Source organism: Bacillus rossius, chromosome 3 (genome assembly GCF_032445375.1).
Source record: "Bacillus rossius redtenbacheri isolate Brsri chromosome 3, Brsri_v3, whole genome shotgun sequence".
NCBI lineage: Eukaryota > Metazoa > Arthropoda > Insecta > Phasmatodea > Bacillidae > Bacillus > Bacillus rossius.
This window is the reverse complement of record NC_086332.1, coordinates 69,428,921-69,450,520: the sequence shown is the minus strand read 5'-3', so window position 1 is coordinate 69,450,520 and position 21,600 is coordinate 69,428,921. Positions and strand designations below refer to the sequence as shown.

The following is a 21,600-nucleotide window of genomic DNA, read 5'->3' as shown; positions in this document are numbered from 1 at the left end:
TTACATATCTCTGGCGAGTACTGAAATACTCGAACACAAAATTTTTATAATTTTTTTTTTCAGTGTGTGGTCACACCAGCTGGTTTCAGTTGAAGAGTCCGTGACTAGCTAAGAGTGCATGAGCGGCATGTCAGTTGAAGAGTCCGTGACTAGCTAAGAGTGCATGAGCGGCATGTCAGTTGAAAGAGTCCGTGACTAGCTAAGAGTGCATGAGCGGCATGTCAGTTGAAGAGTCCGTGACTAGCTAAGAGTGCGTGAGCGGCATGTCAGTTGAAGAGTTCGTGACTAGCTAAGAGTGCATGAGCGGCATGTCAGTTGAAGAGTCCGTGACTAGCTAAGAGTGCATGAGCGGCATGTCAGTTGAAGAGTCCGTGACTAGCTAAGAGTGCATGAGCGGCATGTCAGTTGAAGAGTCCGTGACTAGCTAAGAGTACATGAGCGGCATGTCAGTTGAAGAGTCCGTGACTAGCTAAGAGTGCATGAGCGGCATGTCAGTTGAAGAGTCCGTGACTAGCTAAGAGTGCATGAGCGGCATGTCAGTTGAAGAGTCCGTGACTAGCTAAGAGTACATGAGCGGCATGTCAGTTGAAGAGTCCGTGACTAGCTAAGAGTGCATGAGCGGCATGTCAGTTGAAGAGTCCGTGACTAGCTAAGAGTACATGAGCGGCATGTCAGTTGAAGAGTCCGTGACTAGCTAAGAGTGCATGAGCGGCATGTCAGTTGAAGAGTCCGTGACTAGCTAAGAGTACATGAGCGGCATGTCAGTTGAAGAGTCCGTGACTAGCTAAGAGTGCATGAGCGGCATGTCAGTTGAAGAGTCCGTGACTAGCTAAGAGTACATGAGCGGCATGTCAGTTGAAGAGTCCGTGACTAGCTAAGAGTGCATGAGCGGCATGTCAGTTGAAGAGTCCGTGACTAGCTAAGAGTACATGAGCGGCATGTCAGTTGAAGAGTCCGTGACTAGCTAAGAGTGCATGAGTGGCATGTCAGTTGAAGAGTCCGTGACTAGCTAAGAGTACATGAGCGGCATGTCAGTTGAAGAGTCCGTGACTAGCTAAGAGTACATGAGCGGCATGTCAGTTGAAGAGTCCGTGACTAGCTAAGAGTACATGAGCGGCATGTCAGTTGAAGAGTCCGTGACTAGCTAAGAGAGCATGAGCGGCATGTCAGTTGAAGAGTCCGTGACTAGCTAAGAGTGCATGAGCGGCATGTCAGTTGAAGAGTCCGTGACTAGCTAAGAGTACATGAGCGGCATGTCAGTTGAAGAGTCCGTGACTAGCTAAGAGTACATGAGCGGCATGTCAGTTGAAGAGTCCGTGACTAGCTAAGAGTACATGAGCGGCATGTCAGTTGAAGAGTCCGTGACTAGCTAAGAGAGCATGAGCGGCATGTCAGTTGAAGAGTCCGTGACTAGCTAAGAGTGCATGAGCGGCATGTCAGTTGAAGAGTCCGTGACTAGCTAAGAGTGCATGAGCGGCATGTCAGTTGAAGAGTCCGTGACTAGCTAAGAGTACATGAGCGGCATGTCAGTTGAAGAGTCCGTGACTAGCTAAGAGTGCATGAGCGGCATGTCAGTTGAAGAGTCCGTGACTAGCTAAGAGTGCATGAGCGGCATGTCAGTTGAAGAGTCCGTGACTAGCTAAGAGTACATGAGCGGCATGTCAGTTGAAGAGTCCGTGACTAGCTAAGAGAGCATGAGCGGCATGTCAGTTGAAGAGTCCGTGACTAGCTAAGAGTGCATGAGCGGCATGTCAGTTGAAGAGTCCGTGACTAGCTAAGAGAGCATGAGCGGCATGTCAGTTGAAGAGTCCGTGACTAGCTAAGAGAGCATGAGCGGCATGTCAGTTGAAGAGTCCGTGACTAGCTAAGAGTGCATGAGCGGCATGTCAGTTGAAGAGTCCGTGACTAGCTAAGAGTGCATGAGCGGCATGTCAGTTGAAGAGTCCGTGACTAGCTAAGAGTACATGAGCGGCATGTCAGTTGAAGAGTCCGTGACTAGCTAAGAGTGCATGAGCGGCATGTCAGTTGAAGAGTCCGTGACTAGCTAAGAGTGCATGAGCGGCATGTCAGTTGAAGAGTCCGTGACTAGCTAAGAGTACATGAGCGGCATGTCAGTTGAAGAGTCCGTGACTAGCTAAGAGAGCATGAGCGGCATGTCAGTTGAAGAGTCCGTGACTAGCTAAGAGTGCATGAGCGGCATGTCAGTTGAAGAGTCCGTGACTAGCTAAGAGTGCATGAGCGGCATGTCAGTTGAAGAGTGCATGGGCGGCACCTGGAACAGCAGGCTCAGGTGCTCCCAGTCGCCCACGTGGCCGCCGAACTGCAGGCGCGAGCCCAGGCAGCGCCCCCGCAGCTGCGGCAGGGGCAGCAGGCCCAGCAGCGTGCAGACGGGCTTGCCCTCGCTGTACGGGTAGAACATCCAGTAGGTGACGTGGAAGCTCAGGGGCTGGTCGTCTCCCGAGCCGTTGCAGCGCCGCACCAGCGCGTACACCGGCACGCCGTCGCCGGAGCTGGGGTCCCGCCCGTGCAGGAACGACGTCCCGTTCGCCAGCAGCGAGTCTGCGCACGCGCACGCCGACACGATGCAACTCACGCGCAGCTGGCCCACCCCTCCAGTTATGTAACATCTTGGCTCTCGGTACACGGCGTTTGGTGGGAGTACTTCCGTGAATGCGAGGGAAGTCAAGGTGCTGCATTCTGTGGCGGATAGCGTGAGGACAAAAGGTAAGCTATGCAGTATTAACTGTTCAGTGAATTTTAACCAGATACGCATTTTTTTCAAATAAATACCTTGTTGAAAATCCGAAAGTTAGTATTTTTTTTTCAAAACGTTTTTCGATTTTATCGGAACCGTTTCGTTACATACTTTAAATTTCGGTCTGCAAATAGAATGATTCAATAGTTGATGTCTGGCAGAAAAAAAAAACTACGTGCCGATTCGCGTCAATAAAATATAGTTGAAAACAAAATTTGGGTATATCTATCACGGTCGGCATCATTTTAAAGAATTCTACATTAAATTTCGTGTCCATGTTTCGTATTATACTTATATTTGCAACATGAGAACTCGTGAATTTTCTCGTTACGGAGGTTGGATGAAATACTCCACTGGCGAATAATGAAAGATATATTTAATTTTTTAAAAGATTATTTGAAAGAGTTCATTTACGTTTCATTAAATACCGAAATTAACGTGTTAAATTTTACTTTAATGGAAAGTTGTATGGAATTATTCATGTTCACTTTTTGAGACCATGAATTTGTAAATGTTCCAGGGCCAATTCCTGACTCAGTTTTTGCAACAGCGTCCTTTCTTTTTTCGATAGCCCATCCCAAAAAGTATTCCTGGAGACACTTTTGACCTCATGCCACCCGCGCGGTGAAAATTTTCCCTAGTTTAGAAGGAAGTTCTTTCGGAAAGTGCCTGCTACACTCTAGATCTTAACCAGTAATTTAAATAAACCAAATTAATAACACATACTGAATACTCTGCTGAAAGTTTCTAATTTATGGTAAATATTTGGGGTAACGGAATGAATCTATGACCGTTTTCTAATAGCTTGCAGGCATCCTTTACCGATGCATACTTAACACAAAAAAAAAATTCTGGTGTATCAAACCAAGAAATAATCTTAATTGTTTTTCTGTTTAATAATGTTACACTCTATTTTAGGCAATTTAAAAGGACGTAGACAGCAGTTGACTGACTAATAAATTGACGATTGTTACGTTTTTACTAAATGATATCGCCATGAACCCGTAAGAGGCCACAAGGATGTGTGGAAGGACGCGAGCGACTTGTCCTTTCGCAAAAGTTTGCATTGGCGATTCTGTAATAATCTTTACAACTATTCGGAAGGTCAATAAAATGGCTGACATATTTGTAAATGCACTTTTCAATGATCCCTTAGCCCAAATAAGGTATTTGAAAATAATACGTGTTAAGTGTAATTTTATTTCCTGAATAATCAGCGAATTCCAGTCTATGAATTAATATGTATTAAAATACTAAGTGAAATGGGTTTAACCAATTCCAATTTACTAAGTATCTATTAGGTAACAACACTATAATCCTTTTAATATATAATATACATTTTTGCTCAGTTATTATGTGTATAGACTTCATGACATTGTGAAATTTTGATTACTTAAGCGGCTATATGCAGTGTTCAACATCGGAAACACTTTTATTCATTCTTCACCTCGGCTACAATTAAATCGGAAATTATGTTAGTTCACAATAGTCTGAGATCATATAGTTCCTGGACAAATGTCACGAAGACTTGTCAGCAACGTTAATTACTTTCCATCGGCCTTCTGAATATGTTTATAAAATTAATTATTATAGAGGGGGGTGTTGTCATAACTTAGAAAACTATTTAATATTTTAGTTTATGGGGTTTTAACTTGTGACAGTTCTAAGTCATATGTGTGTCGTAGTTGTTTTCTAACTAATGACGTTTTTAATTATATTTTGTTTGGCTGTGTATGTTTCTAAATAACGTGCTTTGGACTGTTATCGTTTTAAAGTTATGTTCTTTGAATGGTATTTCCAATGGTTAAAAATGATTTCAAATAATCTATTGGAAATACGCTATTGCTGTGGTACACTGAATGTCATAGGAAAACCACAGCTCAGCTCATACATACAGAACAAACTGTAATTTATTCTAAATGGAACATAAATACCTATTCATGTAAAATTACAAATATTTGTACATTTACACGAAAACAACTGTAACACTACAAAATAGAGCTTGCAGCAATACGGGGTTCGCATTCTCACCCGGAAATTTATGCTTTGTGTTGACCCATTACCTCCAAAAGTTAAAATCATTTGTAAACCGTTCCCGGAATAGCTTTCTAGTATTAAAAGCGCACAATAATTAGCATTATAAAACAAAGTAAAGTCAATTTATTGAATACTCTATTATCTCTCCCTCGGTTTAAACAAATTATGCTTGAATGAAACATCAGTCAAAATATAAAATTATGTGCCAATTTTCATAATAAACACTCAGTATTATCTAGAAATAGTATTTCATACATGCAAAAATAACCACTGCCATGAGTGTTGTGCAAAGTTACAATATATTTATTTTAGTATTACAAACTATTTCTTGACGACTGGTTTCCAAAAGAATTATTTATAAAAGTACAGAATAACTTTTGTCTGTGTAGGTTTCCTTCGACAGACCAGTTGCAACGTTTCGTTCAGTGACATAATATGCCCCCGTCATCAGGTATCCAGCGTAGTCTAGCAACGGCGTGTGTCCATTAAATTGTTTTGAATCCTGAATTACGACTGTTCTAAGCTGTAAATTTTTAAGTTGTGTTCGGATCGCGCCGAGGAGAACAAGTAGGAGGCAGTGGAGGAGGAAGAGAAGGAGGAAGAAGAGGAGGAAGAGACGAAGGAAGAAGAGGAGGAAGAGAAGGATGAAGAGGAGGAAGAGAAGGATGAAGAGGAGGAAGAGAAGGATGAAGAGGAGGAAGAGAAGGGTGAAGAGGAGGAAGAGAAGGATGAAGAGGAGGAAGAGAAGGGTGAAGAGGAGGAAGAGAAGGATGAAGAGGAGGAAGAGAAGGAAGAGGAAGGGGAGGAAGAAGAGGAGGAAGAGAAGAAGGAAGAGGAGGACGAGGAGGAGGAAGGGAAGGAGAGAAGGAGGAAGAAGAGGAGGAAGAGGAGAAGGAGGAAGAAGAGGAGGAAGAGGAGAAGGAGGAAGAAGAGGAGGAAGAGAAGAAGGATGAAGAGGAGGAAGAGGAAGGGGAGGAAGAAGAGGAGGACGAAGAGGAGGAAGAGGACGAAGAGGAGGAAGAGGACGAAGAGGAGGAAGAGGACGAAGAGGAGGAAGAAGGATGAGGAGGAGGAAGAGAAGGACGAAGAGGAGGACGAAGAGGAGGAAGGGGAGGAGGAGAAAGAGGAGGAAGATGTGGAGGAAGAGAAGGATGAGGAGGAAGAAGAGGAGGAAGAAGAGGAGGAAGAAGTGGAGGCAGAGGAGGAGGAAGAGAAGGAGGATGAAGAGGATGAGAGAAAAAGGAAGAAGAGGAGGAAGAGTGGAAGGATTAAGAGGAGAAAGAGGAGGAAGAGGAAGAAAGGGTGGAGGAGGAGGAAGAGTGGAAGGATTAAGAGGAGAAAGAGGAGGAAGAGGAAGAAGGGGTGGAGGAGGAGGAAGAAGAGGAGGAAGAAGAGGAGGAAGGGGAGGAGAACAATGCCTATAAGGCGGTCCCGCCGACGAGGCCCACCTAGCGGCTGGTGGGCGACCAGGAAGCCGGCCTCCGAGTCCCCGCCGCGCGCCTCCACGTGCTGCAGGAACTCGGGCACCGACAGAGGCAGGAACCGCTCCTCCGGGTGCAGCCACACGAGCGGCGCCCAGCGGCGCACCAGCCACGCCACCGCAAGGGACAGTTCTTCAGCTGGAAACACATACACAGTCTGAACATCGTGCAAAGGCCGAGTTGTTAAACCACGCAACGAGTGCAAAGTTGCTAAAAAAAAACAGCAAATACCCAACGCAAGTAAATCACGGTCGTTTATAAAGCTTGAAAGTCACAAGACGTCACCTAACCATCAACTTGAAATTGTAAAAATTAGACCCCCCCCCCCCCCCGGGTTTCTTTTGATATTCTTATTTATACTAAAAAAAAAAATATTTAATTGTCTATCATTTGGTTTTAAAACCCAAATTCCTTTCACTCTACGAAAGTTTAAAAGAATGATGAATGTAGCCTATAATATAAAAAGAACACTGTTGCCGAATAGCCACATAATATCCACGCCCTTTAAAAGTTTTCTAAAAAACTGTACATCAAACATGGAAAGCGAAAACGCAAGCTAAAACGCAAGAAGTTGGAAGTTGGACGATGCTTCCGTTGCGTGTTTGCACCGTGCGTAGTTTATAAATGGGTATTAAAAAACGTTGTTGTTGATCACTTGCGTTTGCGTTTCTTGAGTACTTGCGTTTCTTGTGTAGGTTATAAACCCGGCCTAAGACTGAGGGTGCTAGCTGGGCAGAAGAAAAATGTTCAAGTATATCATTTAACTGTTAATAAATTCAAGAGCCATTCATTTCATCAGCAGACTTCAACAGTTATATTTTCAAACCATGAAGTTTTGTAGCCACTACAAAATATTGACTCGTATGGTAGAAAATATATTTCAGCAATATCATTTTAGCAAAACTTCATGGAACTCTTTTAATTTCCGACATTAAGCAATCAAATTTGTTTGTCAACAGGTGCAACACTTTATTTTAATCTGTTACTTTATGGAGAAACTAACGAAATAAATTTAATTCCCTCTTTGTGTATTAAAATGATTTCCTGAACAATATTTCTAAAACGGTATGAACTCGTGTTTACAAATCAATACAGTCATGCGATAGTTGTGTTGATATTCATACAGATCGATAGGTCAATGGCAATGTTACTCATTTTTGGATGTCATGGAAAGTCTCAAGTAGGATTTCAATAGGCGATCTACACTATTTCTAGAGTATTTTTTAGTTAAGTGTTAGTCACACTCAACAGTATTACAAATATAACGCACACGCAGCGTATATTTTGTAATATTGTAGGAAAAAGGTTTTTAAAAATTTAATCATACATGTACTCTCATTATCAACTTTTTGTAAGTATTTAAATCTCTTATCTCAATAAACAAAGTGAAAAATACAAAAAAAAAATTATGTAAATAAATATATATGAATATATAGCCATTCGATGGTACGTAGAAAATTTACTTAGATAGTACATACCAAACATAGATCATATTTAACTAGAATCAAATAAATTATACTACAAATACTTTGTTTAAGACGATACCACTTCTATGCAATTGGTCAAATTTTTATAACTATATAATCGACATAGATTAAAATAATCGTTTATATTTAAAAATTACTAAAAAATTACCACTTTTATCGTAGAATGAAATTTAAAAAAAAAATAAAATTTAAGTTTTTTGTCCAACTTACAAATAATGCACCACAGCTATGAGTAACTACAAACTTGGGGGGCTAGATCTCATATATGTCTTAAATATTCTATCAGTTGACGTCGCCCCAAGTGCTCCTCCCAGTCGCTCAGACCGTTGTTGCACATTGCCACCTCTTTGCCCCGATGGCACCGCCAGTGCGCGTGTGGGGAGTGAGGGGAGTGTGGGCAGAGATAATCTTGCGAGCCGGATCATCGTGTAGCGTCAGTATCGCGCGGATCGCCAAAGAAGACATCGCAAGTCGCGCAGCTGCCGCGTGAGCAGCTTAGTGAGTGTTGCTGTGGGCTGCGCGGTCGCTCGCGGACGGACGCCTTGGCTGACGCGGGACGCAACCACGGCGAGGAAACTTCTCAGATTCGTCATCTCGTTCCACGACGAGAACTTGCGCTAGGCTCGAACCCCCTCTACCACCAATCTGAGCAGCCGGGACTTCAACCAACACCGTTGGGATCAGCCCCAGTGATGTCACAGTACTAACAATATAATTTCTAATATATTTAATATCACTAAATTTAGAACACAGTCAATACTAAAATTTAAAATATATTCACTTGGAATTTTTTTTGGATATAGTGATTACGAAAATGAATATATGAACGCAATAACAATAACGAACTTAAAATTAGTGATGGGGTAGTGGGGCACGCGTAAATTTACGGGGAGGAGGGGTGGAGGGGAGGAGGCCGCGGCTCGAGAAGTTTGCATGTGGGATTAACCGACACGTCATTCCTAGATGCGGTGCCCTGTACATTCCCCAATTTTGGCCTAAATTCATGCAAAGAATACAACTTTTAAATATACAGAAAGTTTCCCATAAGACATAGTTTTGACATCAAACACGTTTTACAGTCACGCTTTTGCAAGTGCAGGCAAGCCCCCCTGAGCGAGGGGCTTTTTGATTTCAGGGGGGCCCGGGCCCCCTGGCCATCACCCCCGGAATCTACGCCCAGGGGGTGCTTCAAATTATTTTTCTTAAATTTTCTGTCAATAATTTAAGGATAGTCATTACGAAAATGAAAGCAGAGAGCACTTCACGTGTTTAGTTATTCAGAGTTGTGGTGCATTATTGAGTTGTTAAACAAAAAACTTAATTTTAAATTTTATTTTTTAATTTTTAGTTCATTCAACAATAATATTTTTTTTTTAGTTTTTAAAACTATAAGTTTATTTTATTCTTTTTAGTCTCAAAATAAAATAAAAATATTGAATATGAGTAGTTGAAACAAATTAAAAATACTAAATATGAGTGATAAAGTATTTATTTGTTACAATGAACTTAAAATTAATCATTAAGGTTCACGTTATCTGGTCATTTCAGCTAATGCATCAAAATTTTATGGAACTTTTTTGGTGTCTTAGAGCCATCAAGTTCTTCTAATTGGAGACCATCCGGTGACTTTACGCGACTAAAAGCTACATAAACCTGTCCGGCAGCAAAGAGACGCCAACCCAAATAAACAACTGCATTATCTACAGTGGAGCCTTGCATTTTATGCATGGCAGATGCCCAACTCAGTATTAATGGCAACATTCACCTTTCAGCAGTACCACTGCTGTATTTCTCTGGAAATTGAATGGATATTGTTTAATTTTATGTACACCATCTGTGCCGAAATCTACACGGACTAATGGAATGTCCGTATCACATACTCTTGATCACGCCGAAAAAGTTGCCAGATAATTTCAGATATAGTACCCATATTGATTTCATGCTGATTTTGGACATATGCCATTGCAGTTTTGCACTGTTTGACATGAAAAAATTCCGAAAATTAAAATAAATAATTGAAAATATGAAGATAAAAATGCACAGAAAACAAGACTGAATCCGCTGATGTCTGACAAATGGAACCAACTATGAAACTAAACAAGAATTATGGACAACACAACGACAGCACGGACAAATATGTTCTACATATAAATATCAGACAGCACAAGAATTCCGTTGAAGGAACTTAGCCATAGAAAAAATAATGTAACAACACGGACGAACTGCATTAAAACTGCATTAAATCAAAATTTCCCATTGCATGAATTATTTTAAGAAAGTACCCATATTGCCATTAAGGAACCCCGGACACATTTTCCACCTTAACCCGACCTCGGAAAAATTCTAAATCGAAAAGAATAAACTTTTAAAAATTTCAAAATTTAGGGCTATTACGCGCCCTTCCCCCCTCCTCCAATCGGGCACATTTTCTACCATAACCCGACCTTTTGGATCAGAAACACTCCAAATAAAATAAAAAAATATTTAAAATTTTCGAAATTTTTGGGTTTTTAACCCCCCCCCCCCCCCACCCGGGTCCTAGGGTAACAGTCGGTACAGGTGCGAATTCCCACCATTCCCTGACCTCGTGGATACACAAAAAGTCTGGGTATTACACATAACTCGAAGTTAGTGTTTTTTTTTTTTACCCTCTGACCACCCTACTCCCCCTTAAATCCTCCAAGTCCTTAAGTTACCAAAATATTGTATTGTCAAGAGGTTCTTTATACATTCGCAAAATTTCGATACATTCAGACGTCGAAGAGAGGGTAAAAATGGAATGGAAAGATTTTATTACATAGTCCATTCATTCATTCATCCATAGATAGGTACAGGTGAAATTATCTCTTCCCATTCTCGAGTAGGCTAATCCAAATTGCATGCTTTGGAATGACTGAAATATATCGTGCAATATCAGCACATAACATTTTTTTGTATATCCCTGAAAATATAATCGCTTAGCCCGCCGCACGGCGATGGGGAAACCCAGATAGGAACTGCCGAGTGTGCTCGTTTGAGGCTCTTGACAGATATTTATGTGGCCTGCAATCTAATTTTTGAAAATTAGTTCCAGTCGCTTCCACACGATTGGAATATCGCTTCCCATTAAGTGTGTGCTGCGCTGTGACAGTCTCCAGTTAGTTAAGCCCGCCGCGAGTAGATCGCGCAGAACGTTGAGACCACGCTTCCGTTTTGAAGACGCAAGCAACTATCGTCGGATCGCTCGGAAATGTTATAGTGTGGTTTCAGTTGAATACAAAATACGCTTGAAAAAAATTGTTGATGACCGCCATAAACATTTTTGTCAGTACGGACCCCACAAAAACTTTTCTATCTAAAAAAATAGGATTTTGTAAAGTCCTCGTTAAAGAGGGCTACACACTTTATCAACCTGAAATTTACAAAATATTGTTTCAAAAACTCGTGGCTTACACTCAAGTTAAGTGGCCAATACAAAAATGGACTAAGAACTTAATTTTAAAACAATGATTTTTGCATTTATAGTGGCTAAATATTTTATGATAAATTTTTTATTAGAATAAAATCACCACATTTTAAACACTAGTCGATTAGTTTTCTGACAAAACTAAGATAAAACGACGAAAATCAATCATTGCAAATAAATCACCATAGTGATCGGCGATTGGCTGTCTGTCCCTGTGGACCGGAAAATCTAGCTGATAATTTTTTTTCTCGTCTCCATGCATCAAAAATCATTTCAAATCCCTTACGCTCGTAGTAATTTGACATAGACATCAAAGCGGTTTTATTTTAAATCTATTTTGTACTAAATAGACTCACAATATTCGCATCCGAAGCATTTTTTACCCACTACAAATGGTAAAAAATGCACTTAGTGACCAATATATGTGGTATTAGCTGCTCCTGGGCTGCACTGCGATGTGATTTATTTTAAGTAGTTTTATGTAGCTAACTATTATTTTAAAGTGCACTTCTTGCAGAGCCCGAAAAATTTCGCACACACGACAAATGGAAAATTAAACACCTAGTAGCCCAAATGAAATGTTGGCCGCTACTGGACTGAACTATTGCGCGGTATTTAATATAGGTCTAAGCTAGTTTTTAAGAAAATATATACTTCCAAATTTTTTTATGTGTAACATGTTAGCTTTCGGTATACGGCATTTGGTGGGAGTGCTCTCGTGAATGCGACGGAAGTCAACTGAACGGAAATGTGTAACAATCACGGTACTGCCATTTGTGGCGGATGGCACGAACCAAAGTTCACAAAGCCAAAGGAAAACTTTATAGTAACAGCTGTTTAGTGAATTATGACAAAAAGGGCAATATTTTTATAAAGAACTTGTCGAAAATTGGGATTAGTATTTTTTTCAAGTCTTTTTTTAGCATTTAACGGATCTTTTCATTATGTATTTTTAAATTTCGGGGTGCTAATCAAATAATTCAATAGTAATACGTAACTGCTTGGGCAACGAATTTCAGTGTTGGGTTCGGAAACTCCGTGTAATTCACGTCCAGAAATGTAATTAAATTCAAACGTAAATTTATTACGTTCGGGGAATTATTTTAAAGAATTATATGTTAATGTTCGAATTCGTGTTTCATACTATAAGGTTATTTTCAACATGAACACATAAATTTGCTCGTTTGCGAGGTTAAATGTTACTTGCTAGTAGTATAGGTTGGTTCCTCCGGGCACAGGCTTTAAGGCTGTGGTGCCTGTGGTGCCGACCGCCATTTTGGATTGTGACGTCACGGACCCCTGCCTTTCCCGGACCCTCACAAACATAACTACAGTTACGTTTTTTTTTTGTTTAGGAAAAACATCACAATTAATCTGGGGTTCTGCATTGAGGAAAGTATTACGTAGCGGCCTCAAAACGTTTTGTTCCAATGTGGATGAAATTAATTACTTCCTGAAAACAGGCGTAGGTAGTTTTCTTTATTGTATTTGTTTATATCTTAGAGAATTAAGCTTTTAAAAATGTCATAAAAATAAAGACATAATAAAAGAAGCATAAAATTCCATTAATATAATTTTAAGGCATATCAAATATCAGACGGAAGACGCAATGGTTTCGTTCTGCCGTTTCACTGAATTTTTTCCAACGGTGAGATTCTGCAGTAGACCGGGCGAACGCCAGGTCGGTAACAATCTAAACAATTTTGTCAGATGGACCCGAATTTGATATAGACAACCATAATACTGCTCAATATACATAATCTACATTTTGTACAATTGTAGGAACTTTTGTCAGCACAAATATAGGTATTATATATATAATATATAATTTTTACTTTACAAAGATTTAAGTTTAGAGTGTCTGTCAACAAGTTTGTAAAAAAACTAAATACAAATTCCCAAGCACTCACTTTTACGAACGATACGTTGAAGTTGTGCCTGTAATCCAAAATAAGTAGCGCGTAAATGCTGCTCTATTCGATTGCAGAGATTGGAATATCACAAGTTACTAAAATGGTAGAGAGAGAGAAGGGGGAAGAGAGAGAGAGAGAGAGAGAGAGAGAGAGAGAGGGAGAGAGAGAGAGGGAGAGAGTGATGGGTGAGTTGGGGGGGGGGGGGGGTTTAAGAGAAAGAGATTTCCTGTAAACAAGATTCTCGCACGTGCCTGTTGACGCGATAACGAAACCCGTGATGAGAAGGGGAAGGAAAAAAAAAACACCCAAGGCGGCTTGAACGCTGACTTTCGCCCCCTCTCACGCGTCCCGCAAGTTGCGCAACTCGCTCACGTGTGTGTGTGTTTGTGTGTGTTTGTGTGTGTGTGTGTGTGTGTGTGTGTGTGTCCGTGCACGCGCTAGTAGCGGCCCAACTTCCGGCCGGAAGAAAGCGGTCTGTCCTCGACCACGGCCTCTCCGGCGCCGCACACGGTGACTTCACAGCGTGTGGCGCGGCCTTTCCCTTGCCGTTACGAGGAGACTTCAATGCAGAACACTAACCTCCGGGCTGAGGCAATAGCTCATCTCACGCTTATTTTACAGGACAGAGTAAATGGCGACCGCTATTACCAGATTGATACTACCATAATTAACGTTAAACATGTTATTCTGTTTACCACCATTAATCAATGTATGTTTCCATTTTATTTAAATTTTAATGTTTATTGATTTTGGTAATACTGTAAAATAGTACCGTCTTTGGCAGGATTATTAGAGTTTGAATACCATCTGACAGAAAAAAAATAATCAATTACTAAAAAAAATATTATTTCACAGGGCAGTAGCAGTCGGTCATAATTAATAAAAATGCATTCTATAAAATTAGGTGGTATGCTCGAAGGAGCAAAAATTTTAAATACTAAATTATATAAAAAAAAATTGTTTTAAAAATGGTTGAATTCAAGATATATCCTTTAAATTACATCAACTTAGAAATAAAAATTGAAAAACAACTTAAATACTCTTAACCCTATACAAACGGAAAAAATCTTTCCAAATTCTCATTCTTAATTTTACTTTACAAAATACAATGTTTGAGATACATTAAAAAAAAATCATTAACTTACATTATATAGGTATGTCTAAAAATGAGCTTTTCTATGGCGTATATCAGGAAACAGAGTACACCGAAACGAGGACAGCGCTAATGGCAGAAATTGTGCATTGAAAAGGGAAATTCACATTGCAAACGCAGGATGCGACAAGCTATACACTCTGCACGGTTATAGTGGGGTTCTTAAATTGTCACGTCACTTCAGGTGATATGAACTTAATGAAAACCCTACACCGATGCTGATACAGACCTATTCTTTTCTTCTTCGCATGGATCAAAATTTTTCCCAAAGATCTAATTTAAAAAGCTGATGTAAACATGAAAATGTGAGTTTGGTTACAAACTGCGCTCCGAAATATATAAAATAATGTTAATTTACTAAATGATAATTTTAAGCCTAATTTGACGCAGAACGTAAATAAGTGAATGTTTTACTCAAAAAATACAAACAGTAATGCAGTGATATAGACATACAAAAGGGCTATGTTATGCTATAACCTTAGCAATGTGCAAAATGTGCACGTTATTAAGATTTTATTTATTGTCGTATGGCAACTAAGCCATAAGAAGTGACAACTACAAACAATTATTTTATTATTAGTCTATGGTTGAATGTGTGTAGAAAGGTTAGCCACGAATAGTTCATAATTTAAATTTTTTTTTGGTACAGTAAAACGTTTTAAATCACCTCTCCCATTGCAAGAATCCTTCAAGGAACGTATGAAACACTTTTATTTGATTTCAGTGTAGAATTGCAAGTTATAAAAGGTCATTTATATCACTGGAATATCGGCTATAACACAGGTGGTGATTCATAGCGTAAAGATATGACAAACTGATGAGTTTCGGTACACTAAATCCATTTTTGAAACACTTTATGTTGGCTCTGATCTGTACGAAATAATCTCGTACTGCACTTAACTCATCCATTGAGGAAACACGAGCAGTACAGAACGTCAGTGATGTCCACTAAAGTGTATATTATGTGTAAAATATTATTCTCCCAACCATAAGAGTAAAAAAATATTTTGTGGGTTGCACACTATTGGCAAAAAATTATTTCTCGATAAAGCACCAAATAATATAAATTTTAAATGTTACGAATATCTGTGTTTTAAAGTTAAATCTTTTCTCTTTTATCTCACGTTAAACGAATAAAAGTTATCTAAAACGTCGTAAGGTAGCATTATCTTAAGTTATTACTGTACATAGAAAAAAAGTACAGAACTGATTTTGGAGATGAATGAATTGTTTAACATTTATTCTGTGTGGGACTGATGGCAAAATAGATTTTTTTTAAGCCCATATGCGACGGCCAAAGTTTTGGAACGAACCACTTGGGTGATTACTTGTTGGTCATACATTTGAGAAATGTCGCGGGTTGGGATAGACCCTCGAGACCTCCGCGTCAGCCGAGGTTCCTGAGACGCCAAGGGAACAGTAACCGAGACAGTGCGTGCTTGTTCCACTCGCCGATATTGTGGCGGAAAGTCCGAGTGAAAGCGTGCTTCGGGTGACGCAACCGGCGACAGAACTCGCGTGCGAGGTTGTAACAATGGCGCCGAAGCGCTTCGCCACGTCCGGGCTAGCCTGCTGTCTCCACGCCGACCACAAAACTCCGCGTTGGGGATCCACACGTAACTTAAATAATCACAATATAAAATTGCTTTAACTTAGAGTTCTCGCAAAAAATCCACATAACCTATAAACGCACATTTGTAAACGATAACCTAAATTTTCGCAAAGTATACAAATCCTAGAACATTAATTACTTGAAACGATCATAACTAAAAAATCACAAATTATAAACATCTACAATTTAGAATTGTTGTAAAAATCTACATATCTTAGAACATTTGTAAGCTAGAACCATGATAACATAAAAAATCACAATCATCACAATTATAACTTTGAAACACAAAAATATCACAACTATCAAACAACTAAATAAATTAGAACTGACTTCCAAAGAAATATTATCACGTGTGCTCCTTAGGCAATAATTTATTTCAAGTTGTTTGTTTCTGAGTGAGGTTTGTTTGTGTTTCAATTTGTTTGTTTCTACGTTAAGATATCAACCTTATAAATTGCGAGCGCCTTCTCGTGGCATCTGGACTGGAATCATCTGACAGTGAAAGTAAACCTTATGATATGTTATAGCCATAGACTGTGTTATGTAACTTGCCTCAAATTTGACATTTCATAAAAGTACATCTATTGTGTACGTTCATTTTTGCCACTGTTGTGCAGTAAAAACGTTTTGTAAACCACTTCTATTGTGGTTATCACTTGTCGTAATTAAACTAAATATGATGCTCTGCAAGTGACTGTTGAGAAATGGGTACCACTGGTGTACTTTATTTGAGAACTGTAACATTTGAGACAAGATACAGTACCCAGACTGTAGCAGGAACACATGTCATTTGCAGGCTTTGGAAATACGTACGTTTCAATGAGGCAAGTTTACCTATCGTTATTGCCTTGCTTTTAAATAATAATATCAACACAACGTGGCGCCTGCTAGTAAGAGTATTTAAAACAATTAAGAAATACCAAAACACTTTTTATAGCTGACTACGTCTTCATTCTGTGGTTTGGTGCTCGGAAATATTCATTTACAGTTTCGCATGGGGTATGCTTATACAGTCATTTATTTGTATCTTTCACTGGGTTAAAAAGAAGTCTTACATCCATTATTATAAATAATTGATTTTCAGGTCTTCTTTCAGAGTACTAAACATAAAATAAGATTTATAATAAACATAAAAAAGTGATCGTTATATTACATGTAGGCAATTTAACACAATTATAACCATTTTATGAAACTGCTTTATAAAGAAAACAAATAATTTTATACATATTATTAACTAATGAGAATATTTAATATTTTGGGCGTGATTTATTTGTTAATATTTGGTAATTTTTAAGCTTCAATGTTAAACAAAACGCTAATACCAAATAAGGAAAATAAGTCATAGGTTCGTTGACGAAATCGGGTTACGTGACCTTTTTGTATATGAAAATAGACAATTGAAACACAGTCTCAGTTTCACAATAATATACTCCCTACCAAGGAAGAAAAATTCTACAAATTTCGTATCGTTATAGTTGTGAAGAAATGCACGCTACTTGCACGGAAAAAAAATCCTGTACTATGACAAAAGATTAATTTAAGTACCAGTTGCTACGAAATGGCTAGTAATACTACAAGAAAGATATTTTAACTTTGTATAACACATGACTATGGTTATTTTTTCATATATGAAACACGTTTTTCGAGAAAATACAAAAATTAGCTCATAATTTTATTTTTTAAATTGATGTTCCATTAAAGCATTACTTTTTTAAAACCATAGAAAATATAATAGAATATTCAATAATTAGACTTTAGCTATTCAGGGAACGGTTTACAAATAACTAACTAATGGAAGTATTGGGACAACACAAAGAATAAATGCCTGGGTAAGAATACGAACCCAGTATTACTGCGAATACCAATTTATTGTGTTTTTGTCGGAGTTTTAATGTAAATGTACATATTAAAAAAATACTTGTAATTTAACGTGAATATTTTTGTTCCATTTTCCAAAAACATTTACAGTGTAGCAGCAATTCTTGAAACGTGTGTCTGCACTTATGTTTTATGATGTGATGCTTCCCTGATAAGCATATCAGGTATTTATGGTGGTGGTAGTCATGACACAGAGTTTTCAGGCCAGTGTGATTCTGCAGTGGTTTAACATAGCCTTCCGTCCGCTACACGGAGGTAAAGAGACAAGAGAGGAAAGTTTTCCTCAAATTAAAAATCCTCGACCCGGTCAGGAAATGAATCAGCACTGAAAAATATTTGTGTAAATGGAACTGAAAAAAAAAATTGTAAAATTAAAGATATTAGTAAATTGGTACATTTACATGAAAGCAACTGTATGGCTACAAAAGTAATTTCACAGTAATATTGGGTTCGGATTCTTGCTTGGGCATTTATACTTTGTGTTGATCCAGTGCCTTCATTAGTTAAAGTAATTTGTAAGCTGTTCCCTGATAACCTTTTCAGTATTAACTGTGTACATTATTTAAAAGTATAATAAAAAAGAAAAAAGTCGACTTTTGAATATTTGATTATCTTTTCCACGGGTTAAAAAATATTTTTCAATGAAACACCAATATATAAAATGATGTGCTAATTTTCGTAAGAAATTCTCAGTACTATGTCGGAAAACTTCTTTCATATGTACAGTAATAACCATAGCCATGTGTTGTACAAAGTTACAATATTTTACTTGAAGTATTACAAACTTATTTCTTGGCAACTGGTTTCCAAAATAATATTTTGTAAAAGTGTTTTGTTTTTTGTGCGTGACCCTTGGATTACCAAACAGGAGCTCAAACCGCTGGTGTTTACAAGGAAAAAAAAGAGCGCGGTAGTTGTCCCGCTACCCGGTGTAGAAGTAAATGAATGAGGTAACGGAACAGCATCTCGCGTGTTTGCAGATCATCGCGTCCATGCATGTAACTGCACGCGACTGAAGCCAGACAGCTCAGACCAGTTGCCTATCCAGCAACAATGCCCCAACAGAGTTTGTCGCAAAATGCGTTGTCATCGCAGCGTTCAACGGGCCTCGTAATCCGTGACGCTTCTTCAAGCATCGAACCACAGACTCGCAAAGAGTCTGAAGTGACGGAATGCCACTCATTAGTCTGTGGCTTTATAACTTGTTTATAATTCCACAGCTCTCGGAAGCAGAACAAATCATCTATTCATACTTCTGCCACTGATGGTTTGTTAAGGCTTGTAAACAATTTCGTTAAAACCTAAATGTGATATTTTGCATCCAGCATTAGGAAAATGAGTAACATTATTAACTACTTTAGAGAACTGTTTGACACAAGTTACATGACACCACATAATTTATTTTAATAGAATTTTCATTCAAGCATAATTTTAAACCATGGAACAGATAACCTAATATTCAAAATGTGACTATTTTGTTGTATGACGCTTATTATGTGCGCAGTTAACAATAGAAAGCTGCTCAGGGAACGGTTTACAAATAACTTTAATTATTGAAGGTACCAGGACAACACAAAGCATAAATGCCCGGGTAAGAATACAAACCCAGTATTACTGAAAACATTATTTTGTAGTAAAATAGTTGTTTTCATATAAATGTACATATTTATAACTATCTAAAATTTTACATGAATGTTTCTGTTACATTTAAAAAAAACACTATACTACACCTGTTAATAGAATAATATTAATTGTTAGCGAAACTGTTGCGAGCCTGGCTGTGTGTCAAGCATTGCTTTAGGTTCATTCAGGTACACGCCTTTTCTATGCAAACGAATTGCAGCAATTTTGTGCTAAAGCAAACGCATTCTGAATGACCTGATCGAATAAGGCTAACGGGCTTCCATTGCAGACGGCCGCTGACGCGGTCTTACGTCATCGCTAAAATAAAAAATAAACAATCTGACCGTATGTTTTGATAATTAAGGTTTTAGTTTTTTAATAATGGTTACAATGGGGAAGACTGATTTAAAACATTTTTTATGGACCTAGTCATTGCCGGTTTATATGTACTGTGTGTTGTGGAGTAAACTCAAGAATGGACAACAAATATTAATGCGTAAACACACTGAGAATATGCCGGAATCAGATGATGTAAAATTAAATGCCTGTAGAGTAAAGGGAGTTCCATGGAAGGAATTAGTCAGAAAAGAAAATCATTTCAGCACAGACACACACAGTTGGATGATAAAGATGAGACATGTTCAACAAATACCGCAAATTCACTGTAAAACCTTATGTACTTTTACGAGGAAAATCTTTGGAAATTCAGTTGCCAACGATATCAATTGTAAAACTAAAAGGCAGAGCTTGTTAAAATTACACATGTTACAAAAGTCTCTGCTTTGTATATTTACAAGTGATAATGTTGGCAACTGAGTTTCCAAGTACTTCCCTTTTAAAAGTACAAAATGTTTTATCATGTTTTCGTTGTGATTGGAAGGCGATTATTATACATTAATGCGGTAGTATCCTTAGTTATTTTACTTCTAATTTTTCATGTTTTTACAGATGAATTTATATACGTTCTTAATACAACCATGTATAAAAGGTTTTTATCAAATAAAAATGTTCTTATTTTTATAAGAATTAATAGCCAATTTTTATGTCATTGCTAGCATGCATGTTTCAGAATCGTGTGGCATATAGTTTTGAATAAACCATTTGTATGTAAAGAACGTAGGCTTTCGCGGCTCTTGTCTGAAGTTGCTTGGCTTGTGGGTTGTAGCCGCGCCTAAGGCGAATATATCACCGAGGCCATCAGGGTACAGTTAGCTACTGAGGTTATTACTAGTTCTCCTGCTTTTCAATACTTTCGTCTGGTTGGCCCACAGCTACAGCCAATCGGGAAACACTCCTATCTCAGGCGAGAGTATTAAAATGCAGGAGAACTTGTAATAAACTCGGAAGGTAACTCTATCCTAATGATGGCGACTGCAACGTTGACCGAAACGTCGGTGATATATTCGCCTTGGACGCGGCTACAACCCAGAATTAAAGCAACTTCATTTGTATGTAGCATTCGTATTAAAAACGATTTATTTTTAATGTTTAATTCATAAACAATACAAATAAGGTTACCTTTTGTAGTTTTCAGAAAACCAAATTTATATTTTTTTGAGTGATATACTCAGAGTTAAGTGTTTTAAGACAAATGTTACTTACGAACACTGTAAACCACACGATTCCATGCTTCCATTCCACGCTAGGCCCGAACTAATAATATTCTTTACGTTAATAAAAACCCATAATTAAGTACTTGTTTGGTAGGACAAGCCTTTTACTAACAATTCAGTGTGGTTATACCATGCATTTATTAAAAATAATTTTAGAAAACACGAAATTAGTGACGGGTCATATTACATTATTCTCGAATTCAAATCTCGAATTAGAATCCCAAAACACTTCGTATGCACCCATCAAATCCGAATATAACTCTCAAGGGTAAAAAAATAAAATAATAAAAAATAAATTTAAAAATATAAACTATTTTGTTTAAACATTCAACGCTTAGAATGTTTGTTATCTTAAATGCACATATACAGGCTTCTGAGGAATTGATAAAAGGATATGTATGAAGAAAAAAAATTAAATTTAGAGGTTATCAGTGTTAATTTTTTTTTTCAGTTTACTTTAATAACTAATATTTTCCCTCGAATATCGAATCCTTCTAATACCAAGCATTTGACTGACCCATCCTCAGAGCAGGATGATTTAGGGAGCCACCCCCTCGGTACTCGGACACGCGCCTCGGTCGGTGACGGGGAGGGGGAAGCTGT

General features: G+C 38.3%; 1 protein-coding gene across 1 annotated transcript in view; it reads right to left on the bottom strand.

Moving 5' to 3' along the window:
* LOC134530861 (uncharacterized) overlaps positions 1-21,600 on the bottom strand; it is a 75,495-nt gene that overhangs the window by 34,126 nt on the left and 19,769 nt on the right. The window contains exons 2-3 of the mRNA XM_063366124.1: positions 6,241-6,411; positions 2,273-2,559 (exon numbers count right to left, since the gene is read on the bottom strand). Of these exons, the coding sequence (XP_063222194.1) occupies positions 2,273-2,559; positions 6,241-6,411 (458 nt within the window). The remainder of the gene's footprint in view (positions 1-2,272; positions 2,560-6,240; positions 6,412-21,600) is intronic.